Source organism: Drosophila nasuta, chromosome 3, assembly GCF_023558535.2.
Source record: "Drosophila nasuta strain 15112-1781.00 chromosome 3, ASM2355853v1, whole genome shotgun sequence".
NCBI lineage: Eukaryota > Metazoa > Arthropoda > Insecta > Diptera > Drosophilidae > Drosophila > Drosophila nasuta.
The window spans coordinates 51,140,427-51,163,388 of NC_083457.1; the positions used below are offsets into that span (position 1 = coordinate 51,140,427).

The 22,962-nt window shown below is 37.5% G+C and overlaps 8 protein-coding genes across 8 annotated transcripts; 4 read left to right on the top strand and 4 right to left on the bottom strand.

Moving 5' to 3' along the window:
• Positions 1-143: 143 nt before the first annotated feature.
• On the bottom strand, positions 144-2,836 carry LOC132791467 (kinesin-like protein KIF3A). Its single transcript, XM_060800398.1, is given in 3 exon segments — positions 144-1,513; positions 1,515-2,038; positions 2,040-2,836. Coding segments are annotated over 3 exon segments (2,079 nt in total). The 5' UTR covers positions 2,670-2,836; the 3' UTR covers positions 144-588.
• A 599-nt stretch (positions 2,837-3,435) lies between these two features.
• Positions 3,436-5,418, top strand: LOC132794508 (cytochrome c1, heme protein, mitochondrial). Its single transcript, XM_060805003.1, has 5 exons — positions 3,436-3,611; positions 3,923-3,970; positions 4,108-4,256; positions 4,315-4,741; positions 4,815-5,418. The coding sequence occupies exons 1-5, from the start codon at positions 3,540-3,542 to the stop codon at positions 5,037-5,039; spliced, it is 921 nt and encodes a 306-aa protein (XP_060660986.1). The 5' UTR covers positions 3,436-3,539; the 3' UTR covers positions 5,040-5,418.
• An 880-nt stretch (positions 5,419-6,298) lies between these two features.
• Positions 6,299-10,428, bottom strand: LOC132794511 (ubiquitin-conjugating enzyme E2 variant 2). Its single transcript, XM_060805006.1, has 4 exons — positions 10,324-10,428; positions 9,224-9,366; positions 7,457-7,582; positions 6,299-7,398 (listed from the first exon to the last, which is right to left on the bottom strand). The coding sequence occupies exons 1-4, from the start codon at positions 10,349-10,351 to the stop codon at positions 7,258-7,260; spliced, it is 438 nt and encodes a 145-aa protein (XP_060660989.1). The 5' UTR covers positions 10,352-10,428; the 3' UTR covers positions 6,299-7,257.
• Positions 10,429-11,072: 644 nt separating this feature from the next.
• On the top strand, positions 11,073-12,242 carry LOC132794509 (probable Golgi SNAP receptor complex member 2). The gene is made up of 2 exons (XM_060805004.1): positions 11,073-11,383; positions 11,453-12,242. The coding sequence occupies exons 1-2, from the start codon at positions 11,247-11,249 to the stop codon at positions 11,967-11,969; spliced, it is 654 nt and encodes a 217-aa protein (XP_060660987.1). The 5' UTR covers positions 11,073-11,246; the 3' UTR covers positions 11,970-12,242.
• Positions 12,004-12,730, bottom strand: LOC132794512 (probable prefoldin subunit 4). The gene is made up of 2 exons (XM_060805007.1): positions 12,576-12,730; positions 12,004-12,445 (listed from the first exon to the last, which is right to left on the bottom strand). The coding sequence occupies exons 1-2, from the start codon at positions 12,618-12,620 to the stop codon at positions 12,074-12,076; spliced, it is 417 nt and encodes a 138-aa protein (XP_060660990.1). The 5' UTR covers positions 12,621-12,730; the 3' UTR covers positions 12,004-12,073.
• Positions 12,731-12,933: 203 nt separating this feature from the next.
• On the top strand, positions 12,934-13,770 carry LOC132794514 (cytochrome b-c1 complex subunit 8). The gene is made up of 3 exons (XM_060805008.1): positions 12,934-13,089; positions 13,347-13,529; positions 13,597-13,770. Exons 2-3 carry the CDS (start codon positions 13,355-13,357, stop codon positions 13,689-13,691), a joined length of 270 nt encoding a protein of 89 aa, XP_060660991.1. The 5' UTR covers positions 12,934-13,089; positions 13,347-13,354; the 3' UTR covers positions 13,692-13,770.
• Positions 13,771-13,865: 95 nt separating this feature from the next.
• LOC132794515 (uncharacterized) lies at positions 13,866-16,633 on the top strand. The gene has a single exon (XM_060805009.1). It carries the CDS (start codon positions 14,125-14,127, stop codon positions 14,287-14,289), a length of 165 nt encoding a protein of 54 aa, XP_060660992.1. The 5' UTR covers positions 13,866-14,124; the 3' UTR covers positions 14,290-16,633.
• Positions 15,575-16,522, bottom strand: LOC132794510 (uncharacterized). The gene has a single exon (XM_060805005.1). The coding sequence runs from the start codon at positions 16,520-16,522 to the stop codon at positions 15,890-15,892; it is 633 nt and encodes a 210-aa protein (XP_060660988.1). The 3' UTR covers positions 15,575-15,889.
• Positions 16,634-22,962: the final 6,329 nt, after the last annotated feature.

Consider the following 22,962-nt stretch of genomic DNA (forward strand, 5'->3'; position numbering starts at 1 on the left):
TTTGCCTGCCAAATATCAGTTTTCTTACACAGGCAAGTCAACTAATTTTTTAAAGCATACTTACCAGCGCAGAATTTTTCAAGCCTTCAATAACCCAAATTTTTGTTTCCCTTCGAATAAGACAAATTTTTTTTTTTGCTAATATTTAGTATATGTATTGTTTATTCATTAATTTGATTTTAAAAGCGAAAGCACGCGTACATTAATTGATACCTTAAGCAATTGCATCTAAGTGTAAAACGGTTATGCTTAGTGAGATACAATAAATTAGAATTAGAAATTAAATTAAACATATTGCACCATGTTGTTCAACCTAAAAAGTATTAACTATTGCAGACACCTACTATGTATAAATGTATCTTTATGTATACAAATAAATTAACAAAAACAGAGCAAAATGATTGCACGTTAATAACTAAAACCCACTGAGCAAAAGTATTTCAAGAGATAGAAAAGCAAAAGCAAAATCAAAAGAAACCAAAACTGTGCACGAAGTCCAAAGGCCAAGGATCGGACTAAAGATACTGAAGATGGCTTCCTTTCTGTCTCTGTCTTTGTCGCTGGCTCTGGCACTTGACATTGAGTGCTTCAATATCGTCGCGCCGTTGTGGGACGTGGAACACCCGAGGTGCGTGGACGCGCGGACTTGGTGCGCATAGGATTGGCGACGCCATCGGTGTTATAGCTGAGATACACATGCGATAGATCGACAAAATCCGGCTCTTTACCTCCAGACTTGTGTTCGATGTGTTTGCGCATATTGTTGCCAGTGTAGGCGACACATTTCAACTGCCATTCGCCAATGTCCTCGTTCCAATTCGTATACTGATTGATCATCGATTGGTACTCCTTGGGCACATAGGAGTTGAGCACCAGTTCGCAGAGCGCCAACTCGCGGGACAAGCTGCGTATGTTCTCATAGATGCCCTCCTTTTCGCGTTGATGCTCCTGCTGTTGATCCGCCAACTCGGACTTGACACCCATCAGCATTTGCATCACCCGATGAATCTTCTTGGTGATCCCAGTGCTGGCATCTTGCAGTGTCGAGTAACGCTCCTCGATGTCGATGCGTTCGGTGGCCTTTTGTTGCAGCGTCTGGCGCAACGCTTCCTCGGACTTTTCACGCTCCTCCAGCTCGGCAATTGACTGCTCCAGCAGCTTCTCCTGTGTTTGCGCCTTCTCCAGCAAATTTTCGCCGCCCACTAGGATTTTACCTTCCAATGAGACAAGCTTATTACGCAGCTGCTCCTGTTCCGTCTTGGCGTGCTCAATCTCTCGCAAATGCTCGTTCTTGCGCATGGCTAGCTCCTCCTTTTCCTCGTCGGTCTTCTCGCGCTTCTTGCGCGGCTTCTTACCGCTATTCGGGCTGCTGGCTGCAGCAGGCGTTGCTGCCACCGATGATGATGACTCCATCTCAATTTCTAGAGGCGCCTCCAGCTCATCATCGGCCGTATCCTCGTCGTCGTCGTCGCCCTCGCCATCGCCACTTGGCTGCAGTTCCTCTTCGAAGCTTCCCCTCTTCCAGCTGCTTGCGCAGCCGAGCAATCTCCTCCTGAAAGTGTCGCAACAACGCATCCTTGGGCTCCTCGTTGATGTGCATGCGATTCTGTATGTTCTTGGCGCGACTCGCGTATCGCAGCGTCGATATCGTCTCCATGCAATTGCAATCCGCTGGACTAATGGTGGCGCACATCACCGTCTTGGAGTTGCCGCCCAACGAATCTTGCAGCAGACGCGTCAACTTCGAGTTGCGATACGGGATGTGTGTGCTTTTGCCATCCACCAAGGCGCTAATCACATTGCCCAGCACCGACAACGAAAGATTGATCTTAGTTGCTTCCTTTAAACGCTGTCCACTTGCCTGGGTCTTGGACTGACGCTCCGAACCGGCCAAGTCCACCAGCTGCAGCTTGCCCATGCGCACATGTTGGACACCGCCTTCGCCCAGTTCACTGCTCTCCACGGTGATGGAGAAGATGGCATGCGAACGCGAGGATTCCTGATTCATTTTGGTGGCGCCTACTGCGCGATTCTTATTTGCCCAGCCGCATAATGTTCTCGAGATCGTCGGCATTGTGCACCACATAGCCACTGAGATCCTTGACAAACACGCCAATATCTGGCCGTTCCTTGACTTCCAGACTCTTGCTCACATCTTTGCCGAGCAGATCACGCACCTCCTCGTTGTAGATCTCCATGTAGCTGACGCGCACCAAGAACTTTTGATTCTCCCGTGCCTTTGCAATGTGTCCAAAGATGTGGGCAAAGGCATTGGGGATGATGCCCTTGGTTTGTGGTGAATCTGGATTCCCAGACATCGTGTATGTTTTGCCGGTGCCCGTCTGGCCATAGGCCAAGATGGTGCCATTGTAGCCCTCGAGCACCTTGTCCACAATGGGGCGAGCCGTATCCACATACAAATCCAGTTGGTTGGAGGCGCCATCGAAGACGTTATCAAAGTAATATGTTTTGGGCGGTTCGTTGGCGGTGGCATTTGGCTTCACCACGGTGATGGCACGATTGATTTTATCCACTTGAATGGCGCTCAGTGCTCCGGTGGCCAGCTCATTTTTATCCATTGGTCGGGAGCGCACAACAACACGAACATTTTCGATTTCGTCATCGAGCTGCTGCTGCTGCGAAGTCGTTGTTGGCTGCTCCTGCGGCATTTTTAAAGGGAAGGACTCTTTAAAACACTGGCTCACAACAATTAGCTAATTTTGCGCAGTGTGCACTCAATAAAAATCAATGTTTTGCGTTTCTTTTTGCATTTGTTTATGCATCCGTTGCTAAGTTGCCTGTCTACCAGTAAATTTATTGCAAATTGCGCACAGTGTGGCCAAATGATTTGCAATAGTGCGGGGGCGTTAGATGCTGTAAAGTGAGGAGCAATCGTTGCGAATACTCTGTTAATCTTGTCGAGTCGCAGCTGTTCAAACAAGCGCAGCTGTAAACTCATCAGCCAAATGAGGAGTTCTCGCTGTCATCGCTCTGTGGGAATACAGAATACACTATAATAACCGTTACAGCTGTTTTGAACGGAAAAGGCTTTTTATTGTTAAGACGTACAATAGTGTAATTATTTATACAATACTAGCGTACTTTTCTTTCTAAAATCCAAATAGTGTGCATGGAAAATAACAGTTGTTACTTGCATGAAGTTGTTACCTAAATTCAATAGAGTCCAAGCTGTAAAATTGTCAGCCAATAAAATCCATTGATCAGCAGTCTGTTAAAGCTCTGTTACGCATACAATAGACAATGTTAAGCCTGTGTAGTAACAGCTGTTAATTGCCTGCAGTCACCGCAGTTAATTTCACCGTTGCTGTTAAATGCGGGGGCGTTTGTGAGGAGCAATTCATGTTAAAGGTGGAGCCACTATGCTTAACAACAACGACTACCTATGCGCGAGATGACGAGTAAACATCTGCCAGCGAGAGCGAGAACGACCCAAAGAGCCAGTGGAATAGATAGATTCGCGCTGCCCTTTAAGTTTCCTTACACGACAAAAAGACGCAGAAAATTAAACTCCGGCCAGCATGGCAGCGACATTGCGAAGATTCAATGGCTTGAGATTGCTGAAATCTACGCCAGCACTGAATCTGCAACAGGTAAAAACCGTCATCCTCCAAACCAAACGTCATCCGAAGACAAGCACAAAAAATTTTTCCGACTCCCCCGGAACAAAACTCTCAAAGCAGCGCATACAATTCATATTATTTTGCCCAGCATTAATGCATGTTTAAGGTGCAATCAGTCAGAGAATGCGGAAAAAATGTGCAGAATCCGCATAGAAGTCTGAAGTGCAATCATATAGAGATTACACCTCGACCCACAATTATGTAACTCCATGCAAAAAATCATACAATGCAATTTTTGTATTAAGGTCATCGTTGCTTAATAATTTCTCCTTTAATTGCAGGCCAAGAACCTGTCCACGGCTTCGAGTTGGGCAAATAACAACAAAAAGGTGGGTACAAGTCATCAAAACGTAGACGAAGCATTTCATAATAGCCAAGGCGTACCTAACCTCAAAACGCGTTTACTTTTTTCTCCCCCGTCGAACGACGCTTGTGTGTGTGTTGTTGTGTGTGTGCGTGTTAACAGCTGATCGGTGCTGTTGGTGCTTTGACCGGCGGCGTTGGCGCTTTGCTGTTCGCCCTCGAGCAATCCGTGGAAGCCTCAGGCACTGAGGTGCATTCACCTGCCCAGCCCTGGAACCACAAGGGTCTGTTCTCCTCTCTGGATCACCAGAGGTAAGACTCATTGGACCCTCTTCCTTGCTCCTATTGATTGCTTATATCGTTTTTATAGTGTGCGTCGTGGTTATGAGGTTTACAAGCAGGTGTGCTCCGCCTGCCACTCGATGCAATACATTGCCTACCGTAATCTGGTTGGCGTCTCCCACACCGAGGCTGAAGCCAAGGCCGAGGCCGAGCAGATCACGGTGAAAGACGGTCCAGATGATACCGGTAACTACTTCGATCGTCCCGGCAAACTGTCGGACTACTTCCCATCGCCGTATCCCAACGAGGAGGCGGCACGTGCTGCCAACAATGGTGCCTATCCACCAGATCTGAGCTACATTGTCTCCGCACGCAAGGGTGGTGAAGATTACATCTTCTCGCTGTTGACCGGCTACCATGATGCGCCCGCCGGTGTGGTGCTCCGTGAGGGTCAGTACTTCAACCCGTACTTCCCTGGTGGTGCCATTTCCATGGCCCAGGTGTTGTACAACGAGGTGAGTACAAGCGATCACTTTGTAATGAAAATTCGAACTTTGTTTAATCAATCGTTTTCCTATCGGTCATCAGGTCATTGAGTACGAGGATGGCACACCGCCAACACAGAGTCAATTGGCCAAGGATGTGGCCACGTTCCTTAAGTGGACATCGGAGCCGGAGCACGATGATCGCAAGCAGATACTGATCAAGGTGATTGGCATCCTTGGCTTCCTGACTGCCATCTCGTATTACATTAAGCGACACAAGTGGTCATCCCTCAAGTCGCGAAAGATCGTCTTTGTGCCCAAGAAGTAGATGCTATGTTTGGAATTTGATTTGATTGTGCGATTGATGGCGTGTAGAATTGCAGTGTTATCGCGCGGCTTTACCGACTAATTACAGAAACAAATAAATCAATTTTAAGCATAAACCAATCCAAAAACAAACAGAAAAATTACACCACTTCAATTGCAAATTCAAATAACAGCTACAGTTACAATTATCAAGGAGGAAACCAAATCGACAAGGAAAAACAGCAGCAGCAACAGCAACAACAACACACAAATCGGAGAGTTGCAACTAAATAAATCGAGCAAAGAGCCTAGAAAAATGAATAATAGAGATATTACATTTGCCATGTATACATCTACTATAATTCACATTATGTATTTAAATAAACAATTGAAAACTAAAAGCCGTTGAAGCAAGTTTCCTCTTTCATTTGGGAAACTTTATAGAAGAGTTTCAGCTTTTATTAAACCTAGAACAAGATCGTACTTCTGAAGATCTATTATATCTCTATTGAACCCGTACTATATAAGACGTCTTTAAGCTTTTTAGATCGTGAAAGTAGCTTATAAAATCCATGACTGAAAGATCTTTTCCTAAAGAATTTGTAGATTCTCTATAAGAAGTCTTTAATCGTACACTTCGTTGCTTAAAAGCTTATTTTAGTCTACAACTGAAAGTTATAATGTATTTTTCTAGAACTAATGATCCTTCCAATGATCGTTCTTACTCCTTATTTAAATTATGATATGAAGGCTGGACTGACAATACTTTTGGTATGGCCAAGCTTTTGCTTCTTTGATCTAATCTATACCGGCAAATGAGAGCTGAAACTTACATCTCAGAGTATGGCAAATCCTTCTTGAAAATATGTTCTACTTCTTTTTAGTATGTATCCTGACAACAAATTAAACAGTCCCTAGTTTTATTTAGGATTCGATACAAAACTAAAATCTCATGCCATTCAGCTTACAGTGCGCTTTCAATCCATTTAATTAGTTTTTAATTGAAGATAGCAATTTGATGGTGGCTCAGTCGACAGGGGTTCAAAGTAAACTTTCCGATATCAAATCAACAATTCAAATCGACCTTATAATTCAACAATTCAAACCCATTACGACTGATGCGCAACCATATCGTGATTTGGCTTTTCTTTTTTATTGGATTATTAATTGTTTTATTTAGAAGCTTAAATTAAAATATTATTTTAATCATTTTTTTCATCGTTCTGCCCGTTCGACTTCTTCATCAGTTTAGTGTGTATGTGTTGTTTGTGTGTGTGTGTGTTTCTGTTTTGTATAATTGTTTAATTGCTGTTTTTCTTTTTTTTATGTTTTGTATATATATTTACCGCAATTTGTTAAAGTTTATAAATCGTGTCTCACGTCCCAATTGAAGAAGGAAAAGAATAATTAAATTGTTACAATTGCCTCGGTTCGGTTCATTGATTTTTTCTTGTTTCGTTTTTTTTTTTTTTAGTTTTGTGTTTTGTTGTTTTACTACAAAATTTTTTCTTAAATTTGTATATATATATTTATAATTAATAAATCTTTTAGTTATGCAAAACAATAATTGCGGCTCTTTCTACGTCTCGCTGAATTCTTTAGTTTACTGATTTCTTTGACATTATCTTGATAATCATTTTTCGTTTTTTTTATAATCTGCGCGTGAGTAAAATTAAAAATGTAACTTTTTTTCATGTGTGTTTCTTTGCATACTTGTTTAGTTGTTTTGGTAGTGTGTGTGTATGTTGTGTTTTGAATTATGTTTTATTTCTTAGTTAAGAAAGTGATAACCAAACATGATGATAATATTCGTACGACGCTCGATGACGGAAGGGACGACGTCCATTTCATATTAAATTGTAGTGACGTTGCTCCTGGATCTTCTTTCAGTTGCTGTTGCTGTTGTTGCAGTTGCGTTCGCAGTTGATGTTGTTGTTGTTGCTGGTACACTTATAGTATATTTTGCTTTAGTTGAAGTTTTGCTGCTGCTGCCAACGCGCTGACACACACACACACTCACACACATTCAACAAGAACAACAACAATGCAGCTCCATCTTCCAACAACACTTCTACTCCCAATCCCTCTCGCTAGAGGGGGGATTAAGGCGACTTGAAGTGCTGTTGATGTTGCAGTTGTTCTAGTTGCAGTTGTGTGTAGTGTTGTTGTTGTTGATGCTGCTGTTCTTGTTGCTGTTATGTTTTTAGTTGTTGTTGCTGGTTGTTTGTGGTTGCTGGCAACTAAAAACAGCTACCTTCTGGCGGTTGTGCCAATTTCAAATTCTCTTTCATGGTCATAATCCTACGTATTTCCTGCAGCATCGTTTTTATGGTATATTCGCGACTCCATCTGGCCAACATGGGCACTGATCTATGATCAACCTGTTTTCAAATAAATAATTAATATATGTGTGTAAAATTCATGAGATTTTCTACTTACCACGCCATTATTCTGATTAATGCAATTTATATTCACTTTTGTTAAAAATCTGAGCGTTGGTGGCTCATCCGGGTAACGTTCGCCGCACTCAATCTTTAGTGAGTACATTCGATTCTCGAATGGTGTCTACAAACAAAATCGAACGAGTCATGTGAATTACAAATTTTCAATTAGAATCTTAATTAGCTGGATGATTAGAAAAATGCAAAATTTACTCTCTATCTCACATTCATATTTATCCCCCCCATCCGATTATTGCAACCACCAATAATTGTTCACTCACACTAACTGCTCAATTCACTTCAGTTTTAGTTGCTTCATCTCTCTCTGGGTGAGTCAGCGAGGCGCCGCCGTATGCGGTGCAACTAACCATGGTGAGTGCATATTCATAATGATTCATCATCATGCCGCTGCCACACACGGAATGAGCGCGCCACATTCCACCACAGCCAAGTAAATCTATATAATCCAACTCTACTCAGTCAATTCCAATGGTTTTCCCCTCAATATATTGATATATGGTTAAATATTATAGGATTAAAGGTAGGTTTCGCTTTAAGATAATCGATAGGTATCTCTAAAATACATTTATTTTTTAGATAAAATACAATTCAGCGTTGTTATTGTATCTCGCATAACAGCGATAAATGTATAAGCTGTCTATGCTTTGTTTACAATTCAGAAATATCGCAATCCATAATTATTTTTAATTGAGGGTTTCTTGTAAATACCTTCTTCCAGTAAAACTATTATATCAAGCTTTTTTTCTGAAGTTTCATTATCTATGTTTATAAGTAGAAAAGATCTAATTCTCCCGATCTCTTTTTTTTGCATTAAAAATCTACATACTCCTGACATACAAATATTTTTAAGGGAAGTGAACTAAAATAATAATATTTATACTATTTAGATGCTCAACGTCAAATATTGTAGATATTAAGATAGAACATTGTATTGTAAGCTTCAAAATTAATCATCAATTCTCTTGAAGGAGAAATCAGCTAACTTTTGTCTCCTCTATTAACTCTAGATGTGAAACCGATAAATTCATATATATGTACTAACCGTCACTAAATGAATTAATTTGAATATAAAACCTACATAAAATCATCTTTTTGATCCCCTTATTTTCATAAAGAAAGTCAATTACAGGTCGAGAAACCGGCTTCAATTGGAAAAGATATAACGCCTAATCTAATTCTTAAATTATAAAATAAATTCACCAATTCTTCTGAGATATTCAAACTTATAAAGTTAGAACTTTAAATTTCCTGCACAAATGTAAATTCTCCTTTTGCAGCTAATGCAAATATTTTTGAATTCCTTAACTAAATGCAAAGTGTGTCACATATTTAAATGATTAAATAAAATAAGTTCCAGTTCTGCTTACTATAATATTACAAACATTTGTTGAAGTTTATGGCTAATTACAACATCGCAACCCGGAAAGATTAAATTCCTATACTTGTTTATGTTTGGCTAGTTCATTAACTTTATTTAAAGTCATTTGAGTTATAAAATTATTTACACGCGAAATTACTTTAAAAAAAAACATTAGCTGCGCTTGCTTGTTGTTATTAAAAGTGATTTCAGTTATGCATAATTTACATGCTGATGTTTTGAATTTACGCAATCGAATAGATAAAATATCTATAATCCAACTGGCTGATAAGGTTCCCTTTTTTTTTTTTTGTGCTGACACGCGGATTAATTTCAATGACGTAGTTTATATGGATGATAGCAAAAGAGGAGGAGAGGTGTACTTACTCTAGGGGGGCCAATGATCATGCCAATCCAATAAGTGAGCGTCATATCATCGTCGTTTTCCAGACCCCACGAAATGGTGCCATCGCCAACACCCTTCTGGCCCTGATCCAGCTCCTCCAGTAAGCGGAAATTTCGTGGCACCACTGCAAAGAAATCCAACAAGAAAAAAGGATAAGATGTCTGTAAATTTCCATTAAGATACGTAAGTAAAAGGCAATAATTAAAGCGTGTTTAGCGCGTTGTCATGTGTTCCATAGTCGTCTTGCTCTTCCTCTTTTCATTGTTGTTGTTGTTATGCGTCTTCTTCGCTCGCATTTTCGCAAAGAAAAAAAAAACGGAATTCTGTGAACACCTGACGAAGGGTGTGGTGTTGGTTGCTTTGCTTAGTTCGATGGTTGCCTGGTTTAGTTCGAATTGTTAGTTTTGATCCCCCCACCGCCCCCTTATTACACACACACTCACGAGACATAATTTTTGTTCAAACGCATTTTTCGTGTTGCTGCAAAATGAATTTGCACAAACAACAACAGGCGGCCAACTAATTTAATTAGAAATTAAAAGAAACAGTTTTGACCAGCGGCAGAAAGAAGCATAAGACCAACCAAGAAAGAATGAAAAAAAAAAACACAAGTGAAAAGGGACACAGTCCAATGACAAGGGGGGAATGTCGGTGTATGTGTGTTTGGTAGGTGGGCGGCGAGGGGTTGCGGGCGATTCTGAAATTGTCAAGTCACGAAGCAAAATTACTGCATAGACACTGCAATTGCAGTTTGGCAAACAAAACTCCGCTTGCTTGCTTGTTTTCCCCCAATACTATATGGAAATAATATGCTCGTTGCTTTTTATCGGTCGTTTCTTTTTTTTTTCTTTTTTGTCTTGCCCATTTTGCTTTCTTTTCCATTTTCTTCACACCGTCGTGCAGCGGTCCCGTCATCGTTCAATAAAAAAGCGAAAAATTTTGCTTGCGCACACGTTTTATGACGAACATTCGCACACATTTTAATGGTCAAAATTCGCCCACGGTTGGTCCGGATTCCCGGACACGTGCATTTCAATCAAATTCATTGCCAAATTGTTAATTTTACAAATTAAATTCTTACCAACGCCGGTACTCGATGTATGCGCCATTGTGGTTTATCCTAGAGTGTTAGAGATGGTAAAACATCGATGACACTATCGATGCATCGATCTTTATTTTCGCTGAATATCGATTTCTTATAGCAGGCATCGATGTTTTTATAGCCAAGTAATATTTTTTATTTTACTTCTTTTATTATTTAACAATTTATTTTTTTAGTTGACAGCGAATTTTTTCGTTATTACTATTACTTTAAGAAATTACTTCTTTGAAGCGTTTGTGTATGACTACAAGCTCAAGTTCTAAAATCTACAAATTAACTCCAAAGCGATAAGCCAAAAATAGGAAGCCCTGAGAAAGAAAAGCATTGCAAATCGAAAAACGAGCACCTGCGGTCAACAAAGGATTGATAGTTGACAGTAGCTTGAATACTAAAAAGTATATACATATGTATGTACTTATAACCCCATCTACGGTCTTACTACGATATAGTGTAGAAACATGAATTGATTATATTGATCGATGTTTATATCACACCGATGCTATATGCTTTAAATTATTAAAATTATTTTTAGTTTTCTTTTTATCTCTTCGAAACAATAAAACTTTCTTTAAAGCATGGAATACTTAAGTTTAAGATAACCGAAAGCTTAATTTCTAGAACATACCCCGATATCTACTAGCTGAGTGCACTCTATTGCAATATTTTGAAATTACTGGCGTTGCCACACTTTTGCCGGCAGGTGACACACTCACTGCAAAGTATCGATATGCATCGATACGTTTGTTATCAACATACCTAGACGAATTGGACCATTTGCGACGCGTCAGCTTTTTGAAACCAATTCCAATTGTTCGTCTTATCACAGTTAATTAATGTAATTGACTAGCCAGCTTCTTGCATCCCACATAAACTGTACATAGACTAGTCGATCTGCAACGACAATGGAATCCCTGTACCATCAAACCAACAGCACACTCAAAGAAATTGAGCAATGCTTTCAGAGACTCGGGCAGATTGGGCCACAAGAGGCGCTTGACGTAGAGAACGCGATACAAGTGAAAATAACCCAAGCCAATTCGTGAGTCATCCAACCCCACCTCAAACCCCAACAACATCAGCTGTTACAATTTCGCAATGCATTTCACAGCAACTGTGACCGACTCGATGTATTGTTGTTCAAAGTGCCGCCATCGCAACGCCAAAGCTCTAAGCTGCGGATAGATCAGCTCAAGTATGACCTGAGACACCTGCAAACATCACTGCAACATGCACGCGATCGTCGCCAGCGACGCCAACAAGAGATCAGCGAACGGGAGCAACTGCTAAATCATCGCTTTGCAGCTAATAGCAATGCACCGAACGAGACGTGTCTGCAATTGGATTACGAGCTACAGCACCACACACAGATGGGCAATGCACATCGGGGAGTAGATGACATGATTGCCTCGGGCAGCGGCATACTGGAGAGTCTCATATCACAGCGGATGACACTTGGCGGCGCACACAAACGCATTCAAGCCATTGGTAGCACTTTGGGTTTGTCAAATCACACCATGAAGCTGATAGAACGCCGATTGGTTGAGGATCGTCGCATCTTTTTGGGCGGTATGGTAATCACATTGCTGATAATCGCACTGATTATATATTATTTTATCGTGCTGTAGTCAAAATACGAACGAATATCAAACTGTTTCGAGATTTAAATTAAATGTACTCTATTTAAATGAATGGGAGTTTATTTGATGCCAGGAAGGAACCAGTAGTCGATTTAATCGTCGCTTTCAAGCGAAATGTTGCTGCCAAACCGCTGGTAGAGATGAGCCTTTAATTCATCCATTTCAGCTTTGATCACCTTCGCCTTGGCCTCGATGCTGGCAATTTCCTTGAGCGTTTGATTCTTGGTCTCGGCGAGCAGTTCTTGTGTCTTGCCCAGCTTGTGGGAGAGGAAAACTTCGCCAATTAGAAAGGGAATGTCTTCCTCCTCGTCGAAGAGCTCAATTTCCTCGAGCGCCTCCTCCACGCACTTGAGATCATTCTTCTTCATATCCAACTCCACTTTCAGATCATCCATGCGCGCATTATGCTTGGCGAAGCGGTTAATGCGCTGTTGATCCTCGAATGATATATGCACATCATCGTGCTGTGTGATAAGGAGAAACAATATTGATTTAGTATTATTTATTAGCCAACGCCGCTCCCAGTGATGAGAGGTGTTGATGAGCAAAGTGAGGTTACTTTGATGTTCCTGCAATTGTCACGCGTATACTTACATTCTGGAACACTTTATTGGTATTGCTTGCAACTTTAGCGGCCATTTCTGTAGTAATTTGTGTGAGTTTAATAAATTAATAATGAATTTTACAAACAGTTGGCGTTGGGGAACTGATTCAGCGAGACCACAATTTCGATTTTAAAATATACCATGTTAAAACGATATCGATATACCTATCGACTTTTGATAGTGACAAAATTTTGAATTTAATTTGTGGGCTTTGATTTACATGCTAATTTAATAACTGCTTGTTTAACTCTGAAATTCAATAAAAGCCAATATAATTAGTTTGTGAAAATTCGATTTTTATTTTTGAAATTGCTACATACCAAAAAAAAGTGTAACCGGTCTAGTAAAGGTGCATATGCTTAGCTTGGTATAAATTGCAGCTGAAAATAATATACTTTTTCGTAAATTCATCGTTCGGTCACGCTGAGCAGCAGGGAGAGACGAAAACAGACGTCATTAGAGAGGTTTTCTAAATTAAGGCACATAATTTGTCTTCTATCAAGGTAAATATTAAACATAATAATTGCCAAAAATGTTGTCAAGTGCTGCATCTCTATAAATATGCCCATTGATTGGCTGACAAAGGTGCAGCCAACTACAAGGCACAGTTGCAAAGAACTTTCCCAGTGCAAAATTACATAACCTCTTTGAGGCTAAGTGCAAAATGTTTATAATAACTATTTGTGTTTTCATACAAATAATTGTGAGCTTCTTGTGTGGTTGTTAATGTTTATATCCGTCTACCTACCCAACCATATAGCTTGAAACATGCGTCTAACCTCGATCCTGAACGGTGCCCATTTCGGCAACCTTGCCAAGGTCCACGGCATTGTGACCTACAAGCTGTCTCCCTTTGAGCAGCGCGCCTTCGCCGGTGCCATCAGCAAGGGTCTGCCCAACATTGTGCGTCGCATCCGCTCCAACATCTTCAGAGTGACACCACGTAAGTTATGTGATATTTGCTGTTCAAATTCGTTCTATAACGTTAACGTATCCTCACTTCAAAATAGCCTTCATTCTTGGATATCTGATCTACGATTTGACCGAGCGCAAACACGCCGCTTTGCTGCGCAAGAACCCCGCTGATTACGCAAATGACGAATAAACAAAAGGAGTTTTATAGTCGGCGCCTCATTAGCAAATAGTGATGTTAAGCTAATTAATAAACGAACCCCACAGTTCAACCGAGTTGTTGGTTATAGTTTAACATGGAGTTTAGCCATATAAATGGAATGCGTAAGATGGTTTGTAGAAGTGCGTTAGGAGCAATAATGCCTAAGGGGGGCATAAACAAATTGTTTAATAAATCCTGGCAGTAGTTTCTACTTAAATAGATAACAGCTGATTAAGAGCGTTGCCATATATTGTTTTCTCACTTTGTGTTTTTCAACACTGATGTTGCTTTCGCTAATTTGTCAACACTAGCCAATCGACAGCTGTTCGCCCATAAAAAAACAATAAGACGTGATTTTTATATACACGCAGATAGGATTTAGTTTTTTGTATATATAAAAACCAGCAAGCTAAACAATTACTATATGGACTGCTGCGGTGGTGAAGTGCGCAGCGAAAGCATATACAACATGCTGCAGGCTCTAGTCGACTCTAAAGTGATCAACGTGCAATTGTTTACGATTGCTGTGGGCATTTTCTTTGTGGTGCTGTTGCTGAAAAATAACTTCCGAAGCTTCTCTGGCACATAGAAGACGGACAGCAGGCATCCTGTGACGCTTTTAGTGATTAATTTATGTAATAATGTAACGTACGCAATTTAGTTAAGCATTAATAATAAACATTTCTCAAAAGCACATATAATTTTTGTTCATTGTTCTTATTCTTAGAGAGCGGAGCACCTTGGCAATAATGACGTCACACTTTTTGGGCCCAGTCGCTTATAACAAAGCGATTTTCAGGGTCAGCGACGTTATTTGGCTGGCATACGCCTTATATGTACAGGCATGGTATATACCACATGTACATAAAAGCAAACATAATGCATACTAATTGTATTTGAAGGCTGATTGAACTGCGAGCTTGTGTATCTATTTCATCAGAGTACTATGAATGAATCACTTACCATCTGAAGAAAAGATAAGATAGACATTCAAGTGTTGCACGCTGATTTGGCTAATTATACTCGGTACCAAGCCAGAAACGGGTATGATGATTTACGGGTAAACAAAGCATACAATCTTCTAAGTAAGATATTTCCAATCATCAACGTAACGATTTTTTGGATTCAAACTTAGGACATTGCTGTTGTCTTCATATTCTGCCAAGTTTTAAGAATTTCAAATTATATACTTACAAACATAATTCTCTATTCAATTCAAGATATCGTAGAAATTGTTCGCTGTAAAATCTGATATACTGATTCAAGTAAAATTGAGAGGCAACTTCTAACATAATCTCCAAAAACTCTTTGAGATCTGAGAGATATAGGAACATAAGAGGATGTTTGTAAATTAAGATCTGTCAAGTTTCCAATTATCATTTATATTAAGATCATATGAAGGTTGTCTTCCCTTTATTTGCCAACGCCTTTTAGCGTCTATTGAACTTTTGGCCTAATTCTTGGGGATATTTTCATAAAATTCCCATGGCATGCAACGACGCACGCTTAATCAATTTCAATTGGCATTTGGTCTATGCCACAAATAACTTCAATTGACCAGCCATCGACCATCGATTGTTGCACGCACTTCCTGGTGCTGTGGCATGTTGCAATGCAATAGACGACGTGACCTACGTCATTTCAGACTCTTTTTCTCTCTCCCTCTCTCTTTTACTATGGGCGTATAGTTTATGGAAAATATGCTACGTGCTTTTTTGCACAAATTTCTGCATTAGGATGCGAATGCATTGAATAAAGCAAACACAGCGATTGCTGTCAAAGCCTAAAACGTGACAATTTTACCAGAAAAACAACCCAAATAAAATAGATTCGATTTTTTTCCCCAAACCAAAAAAAAAAGAACACACACATGATATAGTAAAATACTACGACTTTAATGAAATTTGCACAGTCCAATAACCCAACACAAAACCGATTTACATAATCGTCGCTTGAACGAATTGTTGGAAATCTTTGTCAATGAACTTGAGGTCGAAAATTCTGGGAAAATGGAAAATGCTGACCGAAGTTCCGCCTTGGCAATCGAACAAGAAGAATTGACAATTACATTATATAAAAGATTTATACGATAATTCTGATTCAACTACGAATATATAAAAGTGCAAGATTTTAAAATTTTTACTGAAGTGCCAAAGTAAACCATCAATTTGAATATTTGTTTGTCTCAATTAATTGTGCATTACTTTTTTTCTGAGTGCCGCATTTAGACAGACAAAATTCAATTTTGGTTTAGGCTTCTTCGTCTTCTTCTCCAAAGCAACTCTCGAATTATTTCTGTTCTTGTCGGATACTAAAGCATTTCCTAGCATCTCACTTGTGTCATTACCTTCTGGCATTGACTGAAGATCTAGGTTTGAGATTAATCCCAATAGTCCAGCATATTGTTCATTGTGTTGGGCAATTGTCGTATTTCGACGTTCCAGCTTCGCCTTCAATACTTCCACATCCTTCTTCAACTTGTCCACTTGTCGAGCCCGAACCGTGATGCAGCTCATCTCTTCTCGCACCTTTTGAAGCTTCGACTCGAGGATACTGGCACTTGACTTGACATCTCCCATTTGCTGTTTGTATTTGAGACGCGTCTGCTTGATCTGCTCCTCCAGATAGGCGATGTACAAATCCTTTTCGGCAGCCTTATCATCGCCGTCGAGACGAAATCTCTTGCAGCAATCGCCACCAGCACAAAGCTTGAGATGATTTCTATGCTTCCTGCAGATCTCATCCCGATCAAAGCGAATCTTCGCCAACTCCTGACGCAACGTATTCACCTCGAGCTCCAATCGCGCTACTTTATTCATCATTCGAATCTAGCTAATCACAGATTTCCAAATTTTGAATCCACTTCTTGGCAATTTTGTTTGAACACGAAATAATAACTTGAGAAAACTTACGAAATTTTATATCACCAAGTCGTTGATGAGGGAAAAGTGTTTGAAAATAAATGCAAAGTAAGATATGCACGATATTTAACATAAATTCTTCCTTTATAAAGTTGTAATAAAATTAAAACAACTGGAATTTTAAATAAAAAATTTAAGAATTCAGAAATAATAATAATAATCGACAACAATAATTATTTTTGTAACAGAAAAGATGAAAAATCCTATGAACGATATTTCAAAAATATTCTTATATACAATTTTAATAAAAATAAAAGAGAAAAAAATTAAATAATTCAGAAATTTGGTTTTGTATTATCTTAACTATAATAATGAGTTTTGTGACATAATACACTAAATATTATTAAAATGATAAAATCTAAATTTAACTTAATGAAATTAGATACACAAATCTTAAAATATTATATAAAGAATAATAAATGGTACAAATAAATTCTTAAAATAAAGAAAGAATAATCTAAAAAAAAAAACGGTTTTGTAGTATATCAATAGAAATAATAAACTTGCAATAACAATATTACAGAATATCAAAAACAATTTTAAGAAAACAATTTCAGTATTAAATAAAAAAGAGAAATACAAATATTTTATCTTGCAGTATCTCAATAAAACTAACGGAAAAGATAATTCAATGTTGTAAAATGTAAAATAACAAGTTCTGGTAATAACAAATAATATTATTATCTTAAACAGCACGTGTGAAGAGAATCATTTTGGCCAACTGCTTTTGCAAGTTAATAATGTTTAAACGACTTTCAGCTAAAAAGCCATTTATGGAGACGGCTACCAAAATTTGCGAGTAAAATTAAATTAATAAAATGCTCAATTTCATGGCCATTACTTATTATTATTGTTTTTTTTCTTCTCTGCATTTCTGTATTCTTAGGCTTCTTTTTTTCTTTTGGGCAAAGGAAATTACTGCAATTTGATCGGGGTTTTCAATATCGCGAAATTTGCATCGCAGAATTTGCTTTTGCTGTTGATTCTTTCTCATTTGTTGTTTCTTTTTTTATTCTTTTTGTGTTGTGTGGTGTGGGGCGTTCTGGATTTAAATGCGCCACGCCCACCACTCTGGCGGTGGCCCAGAGGGCGAAACGCTCATTTCCCCACACAACCAAAGCAAACATAAACACACACACACACACAAACACACATTGTGTACACATTTTTGGCATTTTGTTGTTTCGTATTTTGTTTTTTTTTTTTGTTTGTAAGCATAATTTGTATTTTTTGCGCCTCAAGATGCCGCACACTTGATAAGGGTTATCGATACCCGTTCTGGGTACCAGATCCCGATCCAGACCGAACCCAGTTGCTTATTATGTTCTTTTTTTATGCCCTTCCCTTGAGAGGAGGATATTGTTTGTCTATCCGTCTGACAGCTTGTTAGTTTCGAAATTACTCTGTCAGTTTTGAAACTATCTTTATAAAAGTAATATTGTTAGAGGGAATTCATATATCGGAATAAGCTTAATAAGCTTAGTTGGAGCATACCATATGAGTGTAATATTTGTATTTCAGTCAGACAGCTTGTTAATTTCGAAATTACTCTGTCAGTTTCGAAACTATCTTTATAAAAGTTTTTAAAGCTTCTTAAATTTGTTAGAGGCAATTCATACATATATAAGAAAAAGTACAATCGGATAAGAATATATCATAGTTCTAATACACAAAAGGAGGATATTTTTTGATATCCGTCTGACAGCTTCTTAATTTGAATATTACTCTGTTAGTTTTAAAAATATCTTTAAAAAATTATTTTGTAAAAGGGAATTCATCTATCAGAATAAGCTCAATCGGATTAGTGTATTTATAATATTGACACATACCAAATCAATATACTATTTGTATGTTGGCCTGTTAGGATCAGGGAAATTTATTTTAAATTCTCTCTAATAATAATATGATCAATATATAATATATTTTCAGTACAAGTACATTTCTTATAATTTATGAAGGCTTTGAATCCTAAAATCTCTCTTATATTATATATAATATCATTTAAAGGATCGTTTACAAATCTCTATTAAATTAGTTAAACATATTTCTAGTAAGTAAAGTGCTTCTTTGTGTTTTGTATATAAAGTAAGATCCATATCTACAATATCTAAAGATACTTTGAATACAAGTATTGTAAGTATTTGAAAATAATTGCACAAGTATTAGTGCGCTTAAAGCTTTTTGCACTCACGTCAAGTGTTGTTGCACTTGATTCTTAAAAGTCTTTCTAATCAGTGTGCAGCATCTGTGTATCTAACTACAGTATTTAATGAATTTTATTTAACTTCCCCCCAGAAATTAATCAATGTTCAGTGTCTATAAATCTATGTGGTTGCGATGATATCACGTCCCAATAAAAGTCGAGCCCTTTTGCCGTCTCAATGTCAAGGTCTTTGCGGATTTTATTCGCTTCTCTGGGTTTGTTGTTGTTGTTGTTGATTTCTCAATTTGACAAAGTTGTTCCCACTTGCGCAATTTGCATAAATTCAAGGTCAGTCGCACAATAAAAAAATCCAGACATGATTTGTGACTACACACAATATGAGAGAGACTGCTTGTGTGTGTGTTGGTGTATGTGTGTGTTAGTGTGTGTGTGTGTGTCTGGCTACTTTTTCGGCAACTTTTTGTTTGCGGCAGTCTGTGTGGCAAGTTCAAGTTCTAGATACAGTGATGTCGAGACGCAAGGCGTCTGCTGCCTGCAGTCGTAGATAAGTGGCGGTTTATCTATCTGTAATTTCAGGCACTTATCTAGATACTTTCAAAGCAGACGAGACGTCGTGCCGCAAAAAAAAAAACACAAAAAATGATATCAAATGCGAAATCCAAACAATAAACCCAAAAATGCCGAAACAACCGAAAAAAAACTTGACTAACATCTACAAAAAAAATGAATCAAAAGGAAAATAAAACAAGCAAAAACACTAGAGTAGTCAAGACGCTAAAATACTCGGTAATTATTTTTTGGAATACAAAAGGCAATTTAAGGATAACAACAAAATAAAGGAGTACAATACGATCTGTAAAATATAATATAACTTTTAAATTTATTCAATTTTGTTTTTTCTCAGCTAATTTTCGTTTTTTTTTCTGGATGGAAATGTATTTAAATTGAATTTTCTTGAATTACATTTAAAACCCACTTATTGTAAGCACATTATTAATTAAAATTAATCACTATTATATTTAAAATTTAAAAAATGTATTTATATTTTAATCTTCAATTCTAATCTAGTCATCTCAATGGTTTTTTATATTTTTATTTAAATTTATATTTTTTTTTTCATATTTTTATTATTTTTATTTTACATTTTAATATTATTTAATTTTTTTTTTTAAATTTTATAATTTTGTTGTAAAGGATTGTCTTTAACTTTGCTAGTTCTAGCTTCTTAGTGTCTAAAAGCTAGCTTCTTATATGATATGACAGACATTTCTATATTTTTTTTCCATTTTATAAAATTATTATATATAATTTTAAATTTTAGATAGCGTGTAAATTAAGGAACTTTCAAACAGAGAATATAACTATATTTTCTCGTATATATTGATACAAAATTAATTTTCAGAGTTGAAAGCTGACTTTCTCACAGACCTATACTACCCTCTTTGCCCTATGAGTAGCGGGTATAAAGAGCACAAGAAGAGCAGAAGCTGTTTGCTGCAGACAAAAAGCAGACAAGGCGAACCCTATGCAGACGGGCAAGGGATGAAGTGGGGAGCCGTTGTCTGGCTTTGGGTTTTAGGTCTCAGTCTCGGTCTCAGTCTCGGTCGCAGTTTTGGTCCCAGTCTCGGGTCTGAATCGGGTTCTGTCGACCGACGACGTAGACGTAATCTAGACGCCTTTTGTTTGCGCACACAGAGAGGCAATAACGAAAAGAACAAAAACAAACATAGCAGAAGCAGCAGCAGCAGAGTGTTATGTTATAAAGGGCAGTAAGATGAAGTCTTGAAAGAGCTGCAACAAAAAAAAAAAAAAGAGAAAAAAGACAAGTTGGGGGTGCCGAAAGACTTTGTTAGAACTGTTTTTGCCCATCAATTTCACTTTAATTGCACTTAATTTCAATTGCAGAGATCTTTCAATTTTTGTGTTGATTCGATTGCATTTGATTTTTAGAGCCGTAATTCGATTGCTAGACACCAGAAATTGCGCAACACAAATGTCGCCAAAAATTTGTTGTTGTTGTTGTGGCACTTTGAGGTGACCCCAAAATGCAGTTTGAAAGTCAATTTGGCTGGCAGACAATGTTGATTGGATTTCATTGAATTTTTAGACACAGGTTTCGATCTTAATAATATATTGGTGTTTGGTTTTTGTTTTTTTGCGAATGATTAGTTGAAAGCAATTCGGTGGAGAACGATGCAAAGATTTTATACAGACTGAGTTTAAATATATGAAATATGCATCAGTCTATGGCATGCCACACAGCCGCATGACTCTCCGAGTTTGTGTTCTCAAATGGAGCATTATCCGCATCGGAGGAATTAGCTTTGCAAATTTTGCACTTTTGGCGACATTTTTATTTTTATTTCTTGTTATTTTTGATTCGACAATTGGGCAAGAGGCCCAGACATCCGTTCTGGATCGAGACGATTGCAAATGCCATTCTAAAAAAGCAAATTCAATTTCATTCTTCGTACCGAGAAACATAACTCAAACTTAAGAAAAAAACGACTGAACTTTAATTTCCGACAGGCCGAAAAAAAAAACAGAATTCTCTGCCCTCTGTCGAGTTATTAAAAAGTGCACAAGGAAATGCATACAAAAGAAACAAACACAAAGTTTTTTGTTATGTTGCGCAGGCGCAGCCCAAAAAGCAACGCCCTCAAACAACAACAACAACAACAACAACGTATTCGAGGAGCCCCCGAAAATGTTATTGACCCTCCCGATGTTGGATCCGTTAGCGAGCCACAGTCCAATCCCCAATCCCCAATTCCCAATTCCTCCATCCGCACTCCGATACTAAGGAATTCTTATTAAGATCAATCAGCTAAATGTCGGTTTTATGCTTAATGCTCATGATTCACACGCGCAAAAATCGAAAGAAATTTTCGAAAAACCCAAACCGAAAACAAAAGAAAACGACAAACAAAAATAATATTGCAATCTGAGCTTATCTGTGGAATGTTGACGGCTGCATATCCTTGAAATGCATTTCAAACAATTGTGTAACATGTTTCCTTAATGGTTTCTTGTTTAACACAACTGCAATAAACCTAAATCAACATGTTATTTATAAGAAAAATGTTTAAAATGCCAGATAACATAGCTAAAGTTAATCAACATAATTGTTTTTACATTATTTACAAAGTATAGTGTTTAAAATATTCTTGGAAACGATGGCAGCCCTTATTTAAATTGAAATAATCTGAAGAATTTCATTTCAAACATTTTAATCGCATATATTTAATGAACTCTTATGAATAATATGCGGAATACTTTCAGCAAACATTGAAGAGGTATTGGAAAAGCAAGATTAATTAAAAAAAATCACAAAACGAAATATTTATTGTATGTAATAATGGTTATAATTATTTTATTATAGAAATACAAGTAATTTCTCTTCTTGATTGGGAATTTTTACAGTATAGAATAGAATTTATATAAATATAAATAATATATCTTTTCGATTAACTATTTTAACAGATTTTATATTTAAAAGATTAAAAAATGATCAATAAAAGATGTTAAATAAAAAGTTTTCATGTTATGAAGATACAATTTTGATATTTAAGTCTTTAAAATGTTTAGTTGTGGAATCTAAACACAAATCGAAATTATTTGATTGTGTAGAAGTAAAAAAAAATTGTAAAAATTTAAAATGAATGTAAATTACTTGTTAAATCCTTAAAAAATTAAATAGACTTTTAAAGAAAAACTTAAAATGAACGTAAATTATTTGTTAAATTCTTAAAAAATTAAATAGACTTTCAAAGAAAGCTTTTTTTACGTTGAAAATCTCCTTTGCAAGCTTTCAAAATTTTAAATTTGAGCTTAAGCCTGCAAGCTGTATGATAAAGCTAAAGTACTCAGTCTTTCACATACCCTACTCATAAGCAAACGTTTTTTGGCAATCCTTTACAATGTTGTCGGCGTGTTTTTTATGCTGAGAAATTGAGTTTTGCTTGCTTAATTAGTCATGGCAGCGTCGAAGTGGGTAATGCAGCAGTCTTCTTCTAGTTATTACATATAGAATGATGAGCATATGAGTGAGTAAGTAAGTGGTATATATAGGCATAAAAATGAGTATATATAAAGCCAAGCTGCTTATCACAATTGACACACATTGTAGACGAACAGATAAGAAGACTCTGCAGCCTCTCTCTCTCTCTTTCTCTCT

Excerpts from the sequence above, each read along its gene's own strand:
- LOC132794508 (XM_060805003.1), top strand. The coding sequence starts at position 3,540 with ATGGCAGCGACATTGCGAAGATTCAATGGCTTGAGATTGCTGAAATCT. Across the intron at positions 4,257-4,314 it reads TCCTCTCTGGATCACCAGAG|TGTGCGTCGTGGTTATGAGG; the intron begins GTAAGACTCATT and ends TCGTTTTTATAG. Across the intron at positions 4,742-4,814 it reads CCCAGGTGTTGTACAACGAG|GTCATTGAGTACGAGGATGG; the intron begins GTGAGTACAAGC and ends ATCGGTCATCAG.
- LOC132794511 (XM_060805006.1), bottom strand. The coding sequence starts at position 10,351 with ATGGCGCATACATCGAGTACCGGCGTTG. Across the intron at positions 9,367-10,323 it reads TACATCGAGTACCGGCGTTG|TGGTGCCACGAAATTTCCGC; the intron begins GTAAGAATTTAA and ends ATTTCTTTGCAG. Across the intron at positions 7,399-7,456 it reads TTAATCAGAATAATGGCGTG|GTTGATCATAGATCAGTGCC; the intron begins GTAAGTAGAAAA and ends ATTTGAAAACAG.
- LOC132794509 (XM_060805004.1), top strand. The coding sequence starts at position 11,247 with ATGGAATCCCTGTACCATCAAACCAACAGCACACTCAAAGAAATTGAG. Across the intron at positions 11,384-11,452 it reads AAAATAACCCAAGCCAATTC|CAACTGTGACCGACTCGATG; the intron begins GTGAGTCATCCA and ends TGCATTTCACAG.
- LOC132794512 (XM_060805007.1), bottom strand. The coding sequence starts at position 12,620 with ATGGCCGCTAAAGTTGCAAGCAATACCAATAAAGTGTTCCAGAAT. Across the intron at positions 12,446-12,575 it reads CCAATAAAGTGTTCCAGAAT|CACGATGATGTGCATATATC; the intron begins GTAAGTATACGC and ends CTTATCACACAG.
- LOC132794514 (XM_060805008.1), top strand. The coding sequence starts at position 13,355 with ATGCGTCTAACCTCGATCCTGAACGGTGCCCATTTCGGCAACCTTGCC. Across the intron at positions 13,530-13,596 it reads CATCTTCAGAGTGACACCAC|CCTTCATTCTTGGATATCTG; the intron begins GTAAGTTATGTG and ends ACTTCAAAATAG.
- LOC132794515 (XM_060805009.1), top strand. The coding sequence starts at position 14,125 with ATGGACTGCTGCGGTGGTGAAGTGCGCAGCGAAAGCATATACAACATG.
- LOC132794510 (XM_060805005.1), bottom strand. The coding sequence starts at position 16,522 with ATGATGAATAAAGTAGCGCGATTGGAGCTCGAGGTGAATACGTTGCGT.